At 43.0% G+C, this 17,124-nt stretch overlaps 1 protein-coding gene across 11 annotated transcripts in view; it reads left to right on the top strand.

Moving 5' to 3' along the window:
* The window catches only part of PHF20 (PHD finger protein 20), a 176,008-nt gene that overhangs the window by 53,836 nt on the left and 105,048 nt on the right, over positions 1-17,124 (top strand). For all 11 annotated transcript variants that reach the window (XM_043527384.1, XM_037915955.2, XM_043527383.1 and 8 more), the window contains 3 exons: positions 8,570-8,957; positions 9,532-9,639; positions 16,176-16,355. In XM_043527384.1, the coding sequence (XP_043383319.1) occupies positions 8,570-8,957; positions 9,532-9,639; positions 16,176-16,355 (676 nt within the window). The remainder of the gene's footprint in view (positions 1-8,569; positions 8,958-9,531; positions 9,640-16,175; positions 16,356-17,124) is intronic.

Raw genomic sequence — 17,124 nt, 5'->3', positions numbered from 1 at the left:
CGCTGAGGGCATGCGAAGGCTGTATTTATGATATTTGATGATACAGCTCTGTGGCACCTTTCACTTGCAGCCTGAAGATGAATTTGTTGATCCTGCTCAAACCTGTTACATGCTAGTCTTGTCAGACCACCAGTGAGTCCTGTTCTGAGCCATTTGCTCAGGTTCTTTGGGATTGATGCCAGCCCACTGGAGACTGCTCTTCAGATTATTTTTGAAGTGCTTATATGGACAACGCTTCTTTCTTTTGCCCTGACTCAGCTCCCCATACAAGATTTCTTTTGGGAGATGGTGGTCTTCTGTTCTGATGACATGTCCCGTCCATTTAAGTTGTGCTTTCAGTAACATTTCCTCAACACTGGTCTTGTTTGCTCTTTCAGGGACCTTAATATTGGTCACTCTGTCCTTCCAGAGAATGCTCATTATTGAGTGGAGGGAGCACATGTGGTGAAAATTGCTCAAGCTGTTTAATTTGATGTCTATAAAGAGTCCACGTCTCAGATCCATACAGGAGAGACATTAGAACCACTGCACTATAGATAGTCAATTTGTTGGAGAAACAAATGTTGTGTTGGTTAAGGACTTTTGTTCAGAGTCAGCCAAGGACCTGGCTGGCTTTATTAATTCTGGAGGAAATTTCCTCATCAGGGAAACTGTCAGTTGAGATGGTGCTGCCCATATACTTGAACTGATCCACATTTTTCAGCTGTGTGCCTTGGATGAAGATGGCTGGCACTGGGCCATTGGAATGAGGTGCTGGTTAGAACAAGATCTCTGTCTTCCTGAGACTGATAGTGAGGTCAGAGAGCTGGGATGCTTCAGAAAATCTATCGATGACCTGAAGGTCATGTCTATGTGCCATCAAGGCACAGTCATCTGCAAAAAGTGCTTCGATGAGAAGTCTCTCCAGCGTCTTGGTCTCGGCATTGAGGCTTTAAAGATCAAAGAGGAGCCATTGAGTCGGTAGCGGATTTATATCCCCTGATCCAAATCCCTTGTGGCATGGCTGAGGACACAGGCAAACAACAAGTTGAACAGCACTGGAGCAAGTACGCAGGCTTGCTTTACTCCATTAGAGATTTCAAATGAGTGTGAAAAGTCACCACTGGTGAGCACTTGTACCGTCATGTGGTCATGGAACAGATGATGATTTGTATGAACCTTCTTGGGCAGCCCAGTTTATGCAGAATGGCCCATAGACCCCCTCTATTGATAGTATCAAAAGCTTTGGTTAAATCAATGAAAACTGCATACATGTCCATGTTCTGCTCTAAACATTTTTCCTGGACCTGCCTTAGGACAAAGATCATGTCCATAGTACTATGACCTGATCTGAAACCACACTCTGCTTCTGGCAGATTCTCCTCAGATATGTTTGCAATAAATCTGTTCAATAGAATGCAAGCTAGTATTTTCCCTACTGTACAGAGTTGAGCAATGCCTCTGTAGTTTTCACAGTCCGCTTTGCTGCCTTTGTTTTTGAACAGTGTTACAATAATAGCATCTTTTAAGTCTTGTGTCATTTCTTCTTCCTCCCAAATGATACTCAAGATGTCATGGAATGCCTTGGGGCCTGCTACTTTATGCAGTTCTGCTAGAATACCATCCTTTCCAGACACTCCCCTCCTCCCCCCCAGAGGCCAGCTGCAGGGCCCCCCTCCTTCCCCAGGCCAGATGCTCACACCCTCTACTGCCCAGGGATCCAGAGGGAAAAATAGCCTGATGCTGGGTCCCAGGCTTCCACGGAGTTTCCTGCCCACTGCTGCCTCCTTCGTCCAGTGTGTGCTTGGAACTGCAGCTGCTGGGAACCCTCCAGTTCTCTCTTTCTCTCTTCCCCTACCCACCCCCTTGTCTTTTATTTGTGAGCTGAGCTCTGCCAGGTCTAGCGGCCCCTAGTGGCAACCAACAACTCTGCAGCCCATTTCGGGGGGTAGGTGGAAGGAAGTTGTGCGTGCGCAACATGAATTTCCGCAAAATTCTGCATTATGCACTGGCGCAGAATTTCCCCAGGAGTAAAAGTGTGTGACCCATACTAGGCCTCCCACAGGCGCTGTTAAAGGGTGAAGATGGATAATCAGCTGAACATGCGCTCCGAATATGATGCTGTGACCAAAAAGCTAATGTGATCCTGGGATTCATAAGTAGGGGGATATTGCACAGGCATAGAGAGGCTGTACCTTTGTTTGGCCCTGGAATATTGTGTCCAGTTCTGATGCCCATGGTTCAAGAGTGTGTTGATAAATTGGAGAGGATTCAGAGAAGAGTCAAGAGAATGATTAAAAGATTAGAAAACATGCCTTCTATAGACTCTAAGAGCTCAATCTGTTTAGTTTAAGAGAAGATTGGGATGACTTGAGTACAGTGTATAAGTACCCACATAGGGAATAAATACTTAATAATGGGTTCTTCAGTCTAGCAGAGAAAGGTGTAACATGATCCAGTGGTTGGAAGTTGAGGCTAGACAAATTCAGACTGGAAATAAGGATACATTTTTAATGGTGAGAGTAATTAAGCATTGGAACAGTTGACGAAGTGTTGTGGTGGGTTCTTCATAAGTCACAATTTTTAAATGAAGATTGGATGTTTTTCTAAAACCTGTTCAGGGAATTGTTTTGGGGAAGTTTTCTAGTCTGTTATATGGATTAGACTGATCACATTGATCCTTCTGGTCTTGGAATCTTACTCCTGGGGGAATTCTGTGCCAAAAAATTAAATTCTGTGCACAATATTTTAAAATTCTGCACATTTTATTTATCAAAATAACACAATATAATCACACTAGTTTCAATTATTTTGGTAATTTATTTCAAAATACCTGTCAGCAAGTATGTCTGTAACAGTACTGACAAAAAGGTTCTCTAAGGAGCCCCTACAACAGCCCAGTTCCTGTTTCTCTGTTATGCTTTTGTTGGGTTTCTTGGTCTGGGTTTGTCACATGTGCCAGCTGGGCACATCTTGAGGGAAAACTCCACCCCTCCAGTTTTGACACTTGCACCCCCTACTCCCCAGAGCCCAGCTGCGGAGCGCCCCCCAGCCCAGACACCCGCATCCCCTACCTCCCAGAGCCCAGGAATCCAGAGAGAGAGAAACTGCCTGATGGTGGGTTCTGGGCTTGTACAATTTCCTGCCCGCTGCCTCCTTCCTTCATGACGTGCTGGGGACTGCAGCTGCCTGGAACGCTCCAGCTCCCCCTCCTCCCAGTCATGTCCTGTATTGGAGAGCTGGTCTCTGCTGGGTCCAACAGCCCCTGGTAGCGGCCAGCAACTCTGTAGCACCCATTCTGTGGGGGAAAATGAAATTCTGCACAGAACATTAATTTTTTGCAAATTCTGCATTGTGCAGTGGCACAGAACTCCCCCAGGGGTAATCTATGAACTGTATGGTTAAATCAGTTTTTATCAAGGGTTACTGGATTTGGTGGCAAGAAAGTCACATTCATCTGTTTTGTGAGACTGCAGGCTCATTGTCTGCAAGGTTGGAAAAACTGTTTGACTCTGTTTTTGACCCTTCTCTGTATGTTCCTTTGGCTAGGGAACAGGCTGTGCAGATTCTCACACAGATCGTTGGCTATTTGTTGCTGAAAGGAGAAGCTAGGTTTCCAGATTTTCTTGTTATGTCATGAAGCAGTGTAGGCAGTGGGCATTCAGAACAAAGTAATTCCTTCAGCTCTATATCTGTAAAGAGTGAAACATGCCTTAGCAGGCTACATAAATAACAGATGTTTGAATCTGAAAGACTTGGTGTGTGGTGGTGAATCCTTTACATTTTTTTTTTTTTTTTTTGGCCATCAGTCTGCTTTTGGAATCACTGAAAAGACCATGCAGTATCCAAAGATGGGGTTCCAAGTTCTTATCTTAGGCTTAATTGCTTGGATTTTCTCTTATCCTTGATAGGTTTGGGATTACCAATAGTGCAAGTATATTTGCTATAACAGCTATTTCTGCTTACTGTATCCCCGTTTAAGGGGGGGGAGGGTTCAGGTTTTTTAGTCTTTTAACAGGGTTTCTCAAAGATGTGAATGTTTATCCTCCAACTTATTGATCAGTGAGATCATGAGACTGAAATCTGGTCCCTACTTTGGTAGCCTGTATTGATTGTGGAAAGTTTTTCCTAGTGGCTATATGACATCAGCAGTTTCAAGGGTTGGAAGATATACATTATTCAATTTCATTATGCAGTTTGAAATAGTTTTGACATGTCATCCATATTTGATTTTACAATTCCATTTATTGTTTTCAGTGTTTTTCTGAAGCGTTACAGTCTTCCAAGTACAGCTTAGTTACATATCTTAGATATTAAAAGAGATATTGGCAGTTTATTACCTTCCTATCAGAAAGAATACAAAGTGAAAACACTCTGTCAGGCCAGTGGCTTTTGAACTGGATCAAATAGCATATTCAGACATGCTGTAGCCTAGCTGGGGCTGCTGTATCAGAAAGACTTGGAGACCATTATACTAGGGGTTGGTGAAGTTTACATTTTAACGTGCTTGTACTTGCAACTTGTAAATCTGTTACTTGAAGCTCAGTTCGTAGAATTGAATACCATGATGTAATTTTTGTGGCAGGTGACCATATCAAGTAGAAAATTAAAACACACTGTGATAGTACTAGTAGCATTTTTGCAGATGATTTGGTTTAAGTCTGGAATTATCCTTTAAAAATATTTGAATAGTATTTGAGTTTTGATGTGTGGTAATGAATTGTGCTGATAACCTATTGCTCAATGAGTATCGGAACGCAGTAAAACCTGCCTTAGTGACCACCTCTGAAGAGGGGCCACCTGTCATGAGTGACTACTTGCAGAGACCATGGAACGTTTTTCCCCTATAACAGCGTTTCTCAAACTGGGGTCTGCGGATCCCTGGGCATCCCTGAGGGTACTCAAGGCGGTCCACGGCCCCTGCTGATCAACTCCTCCCTCTCTTTCCGTCAACTCCTCCCCCGCCCTCTATCTCCCGGAGGCTACTAAAGCTAAACCAGGAGATACTAGGTGCTAAAAGTCCAGTGGCACAATGGGGCTAAGGCACTCTCCCTTCCTAACCTGCTCCGTGCGCTGCTCCTGCACTGAGTGCCAACTCATATCAAGGTCAGAAGGGACCATTATGATCGTCTGACCTCCTGCACAATGCAGGCCACAAATCTCCCCCACCGACTCCTGCAATCAACCTCTCACCTATGTCTGAGCTATTGAAGTCCTCAAATTATGGTTTAAAGACTTCAAGGTGCAGAGAATCCTCCAGCAAGTGACCTGTGCCCCATGCTACAGAGGAAGGCGAAAAACCTTCAGGGCCTCTTCCAATCTGCCCTGGAAGAAAATTCCTTCCCGATCCCAAATATAGCGATAAGCTGAACCCTGAGCATGTGGGCAAGATTCACCAGCCAGATACCCAGGAAAGAATTCTCTGTAGTAATTCAGATCCCACCCCATCTAACATTCCATCACAGGCCATTGGACCTATTTACCATGAATAGTTAAAAATCAGTTAATTGCCAAAATCATGTTATCCCATCATACCATCTCCTCCATAAATTTATCGAGTTTAATCTTGAAGCCAGATAGGTCTTTTGCCCCCACTGCTTCCCTTGGAAGGCTATTCCAGAACTTCACTCCTTTGATAGTTAGAAACCTTCATCTAATTTCAAGTCTAAACTTCCGATGGCCAGTTTATATCCATTTGTTCTTGTGCCCACATTGGTACTGAGCTTAAGTAATTCTTCTCCCTCTCCGGTATTTATCCCTATGATATATTTATAGAGAGCAATCATAACTCCCCAGATCCCAGGAATTGGGGGGGGTGGTGCCTGTGGGCATGTAGCATGTGGAGGCCCCCTGGCGCCCCTGCCTAGGAGCTGCTTCCATAAAGATCACGCCAGTCGCTTTCGGGAGCCGCCCGAGGTAAGCGCAGCCCAGCCAGAGCCTGCACCCCAAACATGCTGCCCCAGCCCAGAGCCCTCACCCTGCACCCAAAATTCCTCCCAGAGTCTGCACCTCTTCTTGCACCCCAACCCTCTGTCCCAGCCTAGTGAAAGTGAGTGACGGTCAGGAAGAGCAAGCAACAGAGAGAGGGTGGATGGAGGAGTGGGGCCTTGGGAGAAGGGGTGGAGTGGGGCAGGGCCTGGGGCTCAGTGGTGTGGCTTGGGGGTCCCTGAAAAATGTAAATCAAAATGGGGGTCCTCGGGTCGCTAAAATTTGAAAACCACTGCCCTATAATTTAACTGTGAAGAGCAACGACCAGTCAGCTGCGACCAGTGATGACATTTTCTTACTCTCATTCATAAAAACAAACCTGTAGGAGAAACTGATCTTCGCTTATTAGTCTGTTTCTTTAAAGTTTCCAGCAAAAGATATTTTTTCTTTTTTACATTATGATTTCTGCAACATACGGCCTCATACTCGACATGAACCAGAAGTTGAACAGACAGGAACTTTAAAGGAAGATGTGAATGTGTACACTATTGTATGTTACAGTTTAAAGCTAAAAGAATTCACCATGGAAGAGAAAAAGAAAAAATGCAAATCCAAGTGTTTCTTACACTGGAGCAACATGTTAAAGTGGTATCACAGCTAGAAGCTTGTACCAGTTGCCGTCAAATTGCCAAACAGTTTGGAGTTGGAAAAACACAAATCCAAAACCTGCTACAATGGAAGGCACAAATTCTCACTGATTGTGTCAAATGCAAATTCTTCAATGAAAATTAAATGTGCTAAAACTGGAAACAAAGAAGTCAGTTTTCTCACTTATCAGTGGTTTAAATCCACTGTCGCTCATCATGTAAATGTCTCTGGTTCAATGTTAAAGGCGCAAGACATGAAATTCGCAGCGGAGGTGGAAAACGGGAGTTTAAAGCCAGCAATGATTGGCTTGAATCGTTTAAGAAGAGGCACAGCCTTGCCTTTGGTACAGCATGCAGTAAATGTGGAGACATTAACCAAGATGTGGCTTCAGATTAGAAGCAAAAGATAGCTGAAGTTATACAGGATTATGAACCCTCTGAAATCTATAATATGGATGAAACTGGACTGTTTTTTAAAGACAGCAGCATTAGCAAAACCCTCCATGTCAAATGTTCAAATGGGAAACATTCAAAAGAAAGAATCACTGTTGAATTATGCATCAACATGAATGGAGATAAAGAAAAGCCTATACTGATTGGTAAATCCCAATGCCCACGGGGCTTTGGCAAGTTGAATATCAAGGAGTTGCCTGTGGAATATGAATTCAACAAAAAAGCATGGATGAACTCAGAGCTTTTTGAAAAATGGTTACTAAGATTTGACTGCAGACTGCTACTACAGTGACATAAAATTCAGTTTGTGGAAAATGCCCCATGCCGCCTCCCTGTTCAACTCACAAACATTAAACTTTGTTTCTTTCCCCCCAAACAGCACATCTGTGTAACAGCCTATGGATGCTGGGGTTATTCAAAACTGAAATTTTGGAACAGGCAAATGCAATTTATTCTTCATCAAATGGAATCTGACGTAACTTCATCTGGTCCAGTGCATTTGAAAAGGGTTTCACTCTTGCGTGAATACACTGGGTTCATTGAGCATGGAGTGAGACTGAGCCAAGCACCATCAAAAAATGCTTCGCTAAATGCGGACTCGCCAAATGCAGATCATCTAGAAGATGAACATGAGCTTCCTCTTGCAGTAGTTAACATGTTGCAAAGTCTTTTTGGCGTGCTGATTGAGAGGATGTACCAGATTGAGAACCTTGCAACAACTGATGAGGTCACTGACAGGTCAACGCCTGCTACAAACCTAAAAAATGTCAAGCCATAGACTCATAGATATGTGACAACTCTCACAGTGACACAAAAACTGATGATGGAGGGGATAGCAATGGTGTCTCTGAACACCAGGAAGAATAATTTTTATGATTGAAGCCAAGAATATGATTAAAAACATGAAAGCATTTGCCATTCAAAAGGGCAATAACCGACTTTTAGAGCTATTCAACGATGCAGAAAAAAATGGTAAACAAGTTCCTATTGCAGAGGCAGACAAGAATAAGTGACATTTTCAAATAAATACAAGCTACTGTAGACTGAAACCAAGACTTTTTGATAACACAGGTAATTGTAAAAATTGTCTTTTGCTTCAGTCTAGAAAATATGCACTTTAATTAGTGTACTGAATTTCCTCTTTTGATTAACATACTGTGCTACTGAATTAATAAACCCACCAAGAGATTTTAAATACAGTACTGTATTGTATACTGTATGTAATGTTCATTTAATAGGTAAATAAAATTAAGCATGAAACGTTGGTAACACTGGTAGCCTTTCTGTACCTTGTAAAAGTGCCCATTTCACAGCAAGCCTTTGAAGAGAGACCACCTCTTACAAGCGACTACTTTTTCTAGCCCCCATGAGTGGTCACTCTTGGCAGGTTTTACTGTATTTCTCTGCCTATAATCTTAAATTTTTAATTTATGGGTTATACTGACATGACACCTGGACCCCTGTTCCTTTGCTTATGTTTTGTTTTTTTAATTTTAAATATACACAAATTTCAAAATGCGAAGAAATCATGCATTTTTCACTTCCTGTTTTCTCTATTTTAGAATATTGTGGGTAATGCTAGGCCTAAAGAGAGAGGTAATGAAATCCCTTCATCTCCTGAAAAACGGGAGAAGTTTAAAGAACAGAGGAAAGCAACAGAGAATGCTAAGAAGGACAAGGATGAAAAGGTATTAAAGACAGAAAAAAGATCAAAACAACCTGATAAAGAAGGAAAAATAATAGTCATCTCAGAAAAAGGCAAAGTCTCTGAAAAAAATATACCTAAGAATGGGAAAGAAGACAAAGAGAATATATCAGAACATGATATGGAATATTCAGTAGATACTCAAATTGAGAGGAAATCTGAAAATGACAATGTGAAGAGTCCACCAGAAAACCTAAAGGAAACTAAAAGAAAACGTGGTAGACCACCTATAACACCCCCAACAGGTTAGTATTTAAAAGATTTGTATTTAGGCAGTATTGTATAAAATCTTGTAGGGAATGGGAGATGCTGAGCAGCTCAGTACTGCATTCTTTTCTGATTTGGGGTTTGGGGGTCTTTGTACTAAGTAAATGGAAATAAATCGTGCTCTTACAGCACTTATTTTAGCTCATTCATTACAACTTTGGGTCATGACAACCAGCAACATATTTGGTTGTGTTTAAATAACATTGGTAGAGAGGTCTAAAAATTTAGTAATAGAGACATGGTTTTTAAGGAGAGAGTTGCAGAACTGATATGTGTCGACACTAACATGATAATATGTGATGTTATAAATGGGATTATATGGTAAAATGAATATGTTTACTAAAGAGTCAGTCATGATGTACCAAAATAGCTAATAAGAGGAAAGGAAATAAAGCAAATTGCAGAATTATAGAGAGATACTAGTATTAGTTTTTTAATAAAGCTCTGAAAAAGTGAGTTTGTATTTTTTAATATAAAAATTTGAGTATTTTAACTAACTTTAATGTTATATTTAGTCAACTCTCATTCCTCTGGTTTTATGTAAACTTGTAGAGCAAAGTTCTCAAACATTGCAGCCAATAACATTGGAATTAAGAAGGCGGAAAATACCTAAAGGAGGGGAAGTCCCATCAAAACGCACCAGGGTTGAAAAAAACTTGTGTGAGTATTTTTAGTACTTCAACATTTGTAACTTAGGGCATTTTATAACATTGTTCTTTCTATAATATTGTCTTTGCATTTTAATTTTAGATGGTCTAAAGGCTATATGTGTTATATAGGGAATCTGTTGCAATGATTTACGTCGGGTATTAAAATGTAGCAATATTGTAAGTAGTCCCCACAAAAGTCTTGAAAGCAAGATTTCATAGATTTTTAAGGCTAGAAGGGATCATTGTGTTCAACTCTGATTTCCTTAAGTAGTCGAGGCTGTATAATTTCACCCAGTGATTCCTGAGTTAATCCCAATAAATTGTGGTTTAACTATAGGATATCTTTACTAAAGACCTCCAGTGCTGATTTAAAGATGTCAAGTATGGAGTATCCATCACATCCCTTGATAGATTGTTCGACTGGGTAATTTATCTTCACTATTAAAAAATATTTTCACCTTATTTCTAACCTGGATTTATGTAGGTTCAACATCTAGCCCTTGGATCTTGTTATGCCTTTGAATACTAGATTAATGAGCCTTTTGCTAATACCTTGGTAATCACGTTCCCTCTGGACCTTAACATGCCCTACGAGATTTAAGGAGCTCAATTTCTTTTTAGCTTATTTGAATGATTGTCCATATGCACATTCCACTGATGATGGTACACATTTTCCTCATGTACTCAAGATTGGAGTCTTTTGGTGAGCAGTATATGATGCACATGTGCCCCAAGAGTCCTCTTGTTCTGTATCAAGGGCATAGAAAGGTGGCATGCACCAAATGCCACTTAGTTCTACTTACCAGCTCTTAGCTTCGAAGTGAAGCGGCTTGCTGACCCTGTGACTGTCAGCAACGTTTTGCTAGTCTTATGTTTAGTTGTTAGCTATATGTTAGCTTTAGATCAGGGGTGGGGAACCTATAGCTCGTGGGCTGGATCTGGCCTGCTGCTTCATTTCATCTGGCCCATGGCAAGTCTCTGCACTGCGGGCTGGAAACCCCGAGATGTGTGCTGATTCCCCCTCTCCCCCCCCCGGCAGGGCTGGAGCCGCAAGCTGGGCTTACCAGGTTGTTAAAATTCCAGTTGGGTCAGCGCAGTTTCTGGAAGCAACGGGCATGTCCCTGCACCCACAAGGAGCAGAGGCGATCAGAGAAGCCCTGTGCGCTGCCCCAGTGCCAGCTCCAGAGCTCCCATTGGCCAGAAACCATGGCCAATGGGAGATGCAGGGGCGGTGCCTGCGGACACTGCGCAGAGTCACCTGGCCTCTCCACCTAGGTGCTGGACATTGAGGCCGCTTCTGGCAGCAGCAGGTGCCACTGCCCGGGAGCTGCCTGAGGTAAGCACTGCCTGGCTGGAGCCCAAGCCTCCTACCCCAGGTCAGAACCCCCCTCCCTCACCCATACCCCAGCCCTGAGCCTCCATCGAACCCAAATTCCCCCAAACCTCCTCCCGCACCCCTGCCCCAGCCCTGAGCCCACTACTGCACTCCAAATCTCTTGGCCCCAGTCCGGAGCCCCCTCCTGCACCCAAACCCCTCACCCCCAGCCCCACTCCAGAGCCTGCACCCCCAGACGGAGCCCTCACCCCCTCCCACATCCCAGCCCAGAGCCCCTTCCTGCACCCTCAACCCCTCATTTCTGGCCCCATCCTGGAGCCTAGGAGAAGCTCTGTGCCTCCCCTGCCAGCGGGGCTGAGTGTCACCCGCAACTGATATTTTTTTCTGTGGGTCAGTGGTCCCTGGTAGAAGAGGTTTCCCCACCCTTGCTTTAGATAATGTGCCCATTGGCACTTTTCTCTAATTTTAGTAGTTTTAAGTAATGTTAGCAGATAAGTATCCAAGTTACAGGGTGGCCTCCTGAGGTCTCCTGGCTTTGTTCTGTCTGGCATACAATAAAGCAATGCCTATTTACGATGGTCACATTAAGTACCTTTATTCATAGATTCATAGATATTAAGGTCAGAAGGGACCGTTATGATCATCTAGTCTGAGCTCCTGCACAGTGCAGGCCACAGAATCTCACCCACCCACTCCTGCAAAAAACCTCTCACCTATGTCTGAGCTATTGAAATCCTCAAATCCTGGTTTAAAGACTTCAAGGAGCAGAGAATCCTCCAGTAAGTGATCCATGCTCCATGCTACAGAGGAAGGCGAAAAACCTTCAGGGCCTCTTCCAGTCTGCCCTGGAGGAAAATTCCTTCCCGACCCGAAATATGGCGATCAGGTAAACCTTGAGTATATGGGCAAGATTCACCAGCCAGATACCCAGGAAAGAATTCTCTGTAGTAACTCAGATCCCACCCCATCTAACATCCCATCAGGCCTGTTTACCATGAATATTTAAAGATCAATTAATTGCCAAAATCATGTTATTCCTCATACCATTATTGCCTAAGAGAATTGCATATATCTGAGAAATTCTTGTTTTATAAGTCATTTAGTGCCTGGACAGAGAGAAGACAGAGAAATGTACTTGTATGACTAAGTCCCTGAGACCGGCTTCCGATCCTAGCTCTTGAGGTGCCCCTCACCCCTCTGTCGGAGTCAAAGAGTGAAAGTGCAGGCTCCTTATCCCTAGGGGGACCCCTTCTTCATCCAAATCCACCAAGAAATTGGCGGGCAAGACTCAGAGTGCGGGTAGCCCTACAGGGAGATCTCCCACCTATTCTTACTCCCATCAGCACTATTCGCTCTCAGACTTCACCGTTCCGTGTAGTTCTTGTGTAAGCTCAGTTCCATATTGGTCCATAGGAACTGGTAGTGAGCTGACACTAAGCAAAATCAGAACCTCTGAAACCTCACTTCTCAAGAGACTCAGCACAGATAGCAATCCTTGACATGATTGTGGCGTCATCAAAGACCTTTGCGTTGAAAGATGCCAGCCATGGCACCACGGTTAGTGTTCGTAGCCCAGTGGCACTTCTGGCCACACCAGTGCATCAGCTGGCACTGAAGTTTATGGCAGAGACTTGCTGATTGTGCAGGAGCCAGGGTCACCTCTTTTATCTGCTTTGCTGCCATTTGCTGCACTAAAACAATGTTGATAACTTCTCTCCTGCTACCCTGCTAACCTTACGCTTTGCTCCATGAGCAGTAGCTTTTTCCCATGGATGTGGAGTATTTTGATCAACCTCATGTGAGGCTTCAGGTGATAACAGAGAATCTGGATGGGACATAAACTCTTATTATAGGGGATTTGGACATTCCTCCAGGGAAGGATACTGGGAGACTCCACCACAAGGTCCCTGGCTTCCCACACCATGGCTGCTGGGAGAGTGCCTGTGGGTTCCAATTTGGCCGTATTGGGACCCGTGGTTCTCCTACAGTAGGGCAGAGCTTCAGTATAGACTCCAGCAATCTGCAAGATTACTTCCACCAACCATGGCATCATAAGGTGTGCCAGAGCCAGCACCTCCCCAACCCTCACCAGAATAAGAGGAGGACTTGGATTAGGTCTCATTACCAGGTGATATATTGGCTCTGGTGGCACCGTCATCATTCCCAGTGAAGCTGTTGTCCCGCAGACTCTCTCTTAAATTGATGACTTTTGGGGATTCAAAGAACAACTTAAGTGCAGACTCTGCAAATCCCATGGAAGAAGTTCAGGAGCAGACCCACAAATTGGTGTATATACCCCGGTCCTTCACACCAGGAAAAATTGCCATTCTGGTGATTGTAACCAGTGAAAGTATTGTCAGAAACACCCATCCACAGTAGCTCCTGCCTTTTGTAAAATGGACAAAAATATCAGGTTCCACCCAAAGGGCCTCAGTTCTCTCATGTACTTCCAATGCCACCTTCATTATTGGTAATGAAGGCCAATGAAAAATCCCATCAGTATAAATCAACACCCAGAGACAAGGATCCAGAGAAACTAGATTTATTGAGTTGAAAAGTGTACTTGTTGCTGAGCCTTCAGTTGAGGGTTATCATTTACCAAGTCCTGCTGGCTTGCTGTAACTTCAGGAATTATGAAAGAATATAGGCCTTTGTGACAAACTTCTCTCAGACCTGAAAGGGAGAATTTGGGAAGAGTCTCAGAATATGATTTTGTGGCTAAGGTGAGCCTACAAGCAGCTCTGGATTCAGCAGATACTGCTACCATATCAGTGGCAATGATCATGATGTATGCCTGTCTCCTAATTCCCATGGTCCCCAGAGTGCTCTGCAAGATCAAACAGGATTCAGCTAAGCTGATCCCTGTAGACCCAGGATGTCTGTGGCAGCTTTGGTTCCTGGACATTCTGAACCTGTCAGCCTCCCAGCCCAAAACCTTACCTTTGTTTCCCGATCTGATATCACAAAACAAGGGGGAAATCCTACATGTGGATCGGAGATATCTTTATCTCAGGGCATGGAGGTTGGCTGGTTGTTGACGGTAAAGTATGCCTGCTTCTGTTCAGTCAGGAACATCCTCATGTGGCAGTTTCTTGGGTGCCCAGGATTGTGGGTCCCTTGTCTCCAGTGTGAGGGAGTTCATCCTGTGTTAGCTTTTTGTCAGCTCCTGTACACCGCCAGCCTTTCAACTACTCAAACACAATCCTCAGGACTCTGCCAGCTCGGTTTTGCTTCGCAGGTGTACCTCAGTCCCCAAACCCCCTTTGAAGAGTGTTCCTCGTAGCATCCAGACCCTGTCACTGGACCCTCTCAGTGATTACCAGGTAAGCTTACCAAGGTGATTACCAGGTAAGATTACCAGGAGACAGTGTGTACACAGCTGGAAGGTTACAGCTCAGGATCAGGTCCTTTAAATAATACAGCACTGTAATCTATTTATGGGGTCATCAAATGAAATTAATAGGCAGCAGGTTTAAAACAAACGAAAGAAAGTATTTTTTCACACAACACAACCTGTGGAACTCCTTGTCTCAGGATGTTGTGAAGGTCAAGACTATAACAGCTTAAAAAAAAAAACTAGATAAGTTCATTGGCTAGGGGATAATTGGAATGGGCAGTGTCTCTAGCATCTGTTTTCCAGAAACTTGGAATGGGCAACAGGATGGATCACTTGATGATTAGTGGTTCTGTTCATTCCCTCTGGGGCACCTAGCCTTGGCCGCTGTCAGAAGACAGGATATGGGGCTAGATGAACCTTTGGTCTGACCCAGTATGGCCACTCCTATGTTCTTATGGTGAAAACAAATGTATAAAGTTCAGAGATACACAGATTCAAGTGAGTATAGAGTAAAAATAAAACTGTTACAAATAAAACTAAAGTAAAACCCCATTTCTTGAGACTAAAATGTCATATGCCCAACCCTTGTCTAAAGCAGTTTCTTGCCCTCAGTCTTTCTGCAGAGCTTGCTGGTTTTCAGTGAATCCAGGATTCATTCCTTCACAAGTCATCCCCCTCTGCCAAAGGTGTTCCTCAGTGAAATGAATAATGAAGTGTTGTCCTGGCACCCCCTGTTATAGTTCAGTAGACCTTTGAAATGCTGGTTGGTTGGTTGGTCGGTCCGTGTGCTGGCGCCATATTGAATTCACACACGCTTGCCAACCTCTGTTTCTGGTTGACTTGACATGCAGATGTAGCTCCCATTGTTTTTGGCTTGCTGTGCTTAATTTACATTTGACAGAGAGACAACTCTGCCTGCCTGCTTGCCTGACTGGAAGAAACCTGTTCCTTCCTTTGGTTACAGACTTCAAAGTTTAATATTAGTAGGTATACATAATTTCTGTTGTAGTGTTAATACATACCCTTCACAATTATATTAATGATCAGTGTGTCAGCAGCTTTCATTTGATACCTTACATGACTTTTTTTTATAGATAAATACTATGACTACAATGTGGTCAGTGTAATGAGTTTGGCCTGACAGGAGTTGCTGGTAGAACATTGAATGTTGGCTCTTAGGCTCGTCCCTCATAAATAGCAGGAAGGGACATTATGAGAGAAACTTACCTGGAGAAATGGACCAGGTTTTCTCACTTGTGCCAGTGGAAGTCCATCACCCCTCATCACTGCTTGATATCTTGAATTCTGAATTACGCACAGGAGATAAAACAAAGTAATTTATCCTTGAATTCAGTCAAAGTACACTTGGTGGCGATCTCAGTCCATCATGCACCTATAGACAGCCGTACAACCTTCTCCTAACCACCTGTGATCAAGTTCCTCAAAGGCCTGATTAAGATGTTATCAGTCGAGGACCCTGTCACTCCATTGGCTCCGAGTCTAGCTTTGAACAGTTACCAAAAGGTTCCCTCTTTCATATGTAAATGAAAACTGTTTCTAGTCGCCATCACTTCATTGAGGAGAGTGCTGCAATCTTTATTCTCCAAAAGACTTCAGACTCCCACCTCCATTACATAAAATCACTGCTTAGGAGTTGCCAGCAGTGGAATTATACATATGGACAATCACTCAAAGGAGAATGGGAAGTTACTTACCTGTTTAATAATCAGAACTCCAGTTATTGGGGGTAGAGGCACAAGTGATCTACAGGTGTTAACCACATAACCAGTAGTACCTCATTGTCAAACTTCAATGTTTTTCATGATTGACAGCCGATTTGCACAATGAAATTAAATTTTATTATGCTTTTTAGCTCAGGAAAAGTTGAAAAACTCTCCAGGCATCAATGAAAGAGACCAAATTAGGAGACGATCCTCAAGGCTGTCATCCAGTGGTAGTCCTGAGATAATAAATACAGATATTGTTACAACAACTTTCGCTGAAATTGGACCTTCGAAAGATCCAGTATCTAGTCCAAAGGAACCAGAGGACCGTAAGTACTTTGTTGTAATGGTATGCTCTTGGGTCATTATGAAGGAGAGTTGTTTAGTCATGTGTTATAACTAATTACTAAGATGAAGTTTAAATGACTTTAACTTGTAAAGAAGATTGATAAAACTGATTTTATGTTTAGTTTTTATGTGCAGTTAATACATTAGAATCCACTTGAACTGGGGACAGATTGCCCAGATAATCCAGAGTAAAAGTTTCTCTAAGGTTTAAGGGATCCCTGTTGGAACTAGTTGAACCGTATAGAATATCCATTCATTTATTCACTTCCTAATTAATTACTATTTCAGTCTAGGAGCCCCCCATCCTAGACCAGCACCCCATTGTTAGGCACTGAACTAACACCAAACAAAATGACAGTACCTGCCTTATAGTGCTTGCATCAGTTTGGATGGACGCTTTTTCTCCCTTTTACAACCTTTCTCCCTCCACACTAGAACAATCTCCAACTACTGTATTTCACTCTCTCCTTTGTAGAACCTCCACCAGGTACTTAAGATACCATGGTGTAGTGAGAACTGTACTGTTTAAATCAGGGCAGTCAAGCCATTAAAAAAATTAATCGTGATTAATCACACTGTTAAGCAACAAAAGAATACCATTTATTTTAAATATTTTTGGATGTTTACTACATTTTCAAATATATTAATTTCAGAGTGTACAGGGCTCACTTTATATTTATTTTTATTACGAATATTTGCACTGTAAAAAACAAGAAATTGTATTTTTCAATTCACCTCATACAAGTACTG

This window comes from Chelonia mydas, chromosome 13 (assembly GCF_015237465.2).
Source record: "Chelonia mydas isolate rCheMyd1 chromosome 13, rCheMyd1.pri.v2, whole genome shotgun sequence".
NCBI classification, from domain to species: Eukaryota; Metazoa; Chordata; order Testudines; family Cheloniidae; genus Chelonia; species Chelonia mydas.
The sequence above is the reverse complement of the archived record's forward strand: the minus strand, read 5'-3'. Positions and strand labels throughout refer to the sequence as shown.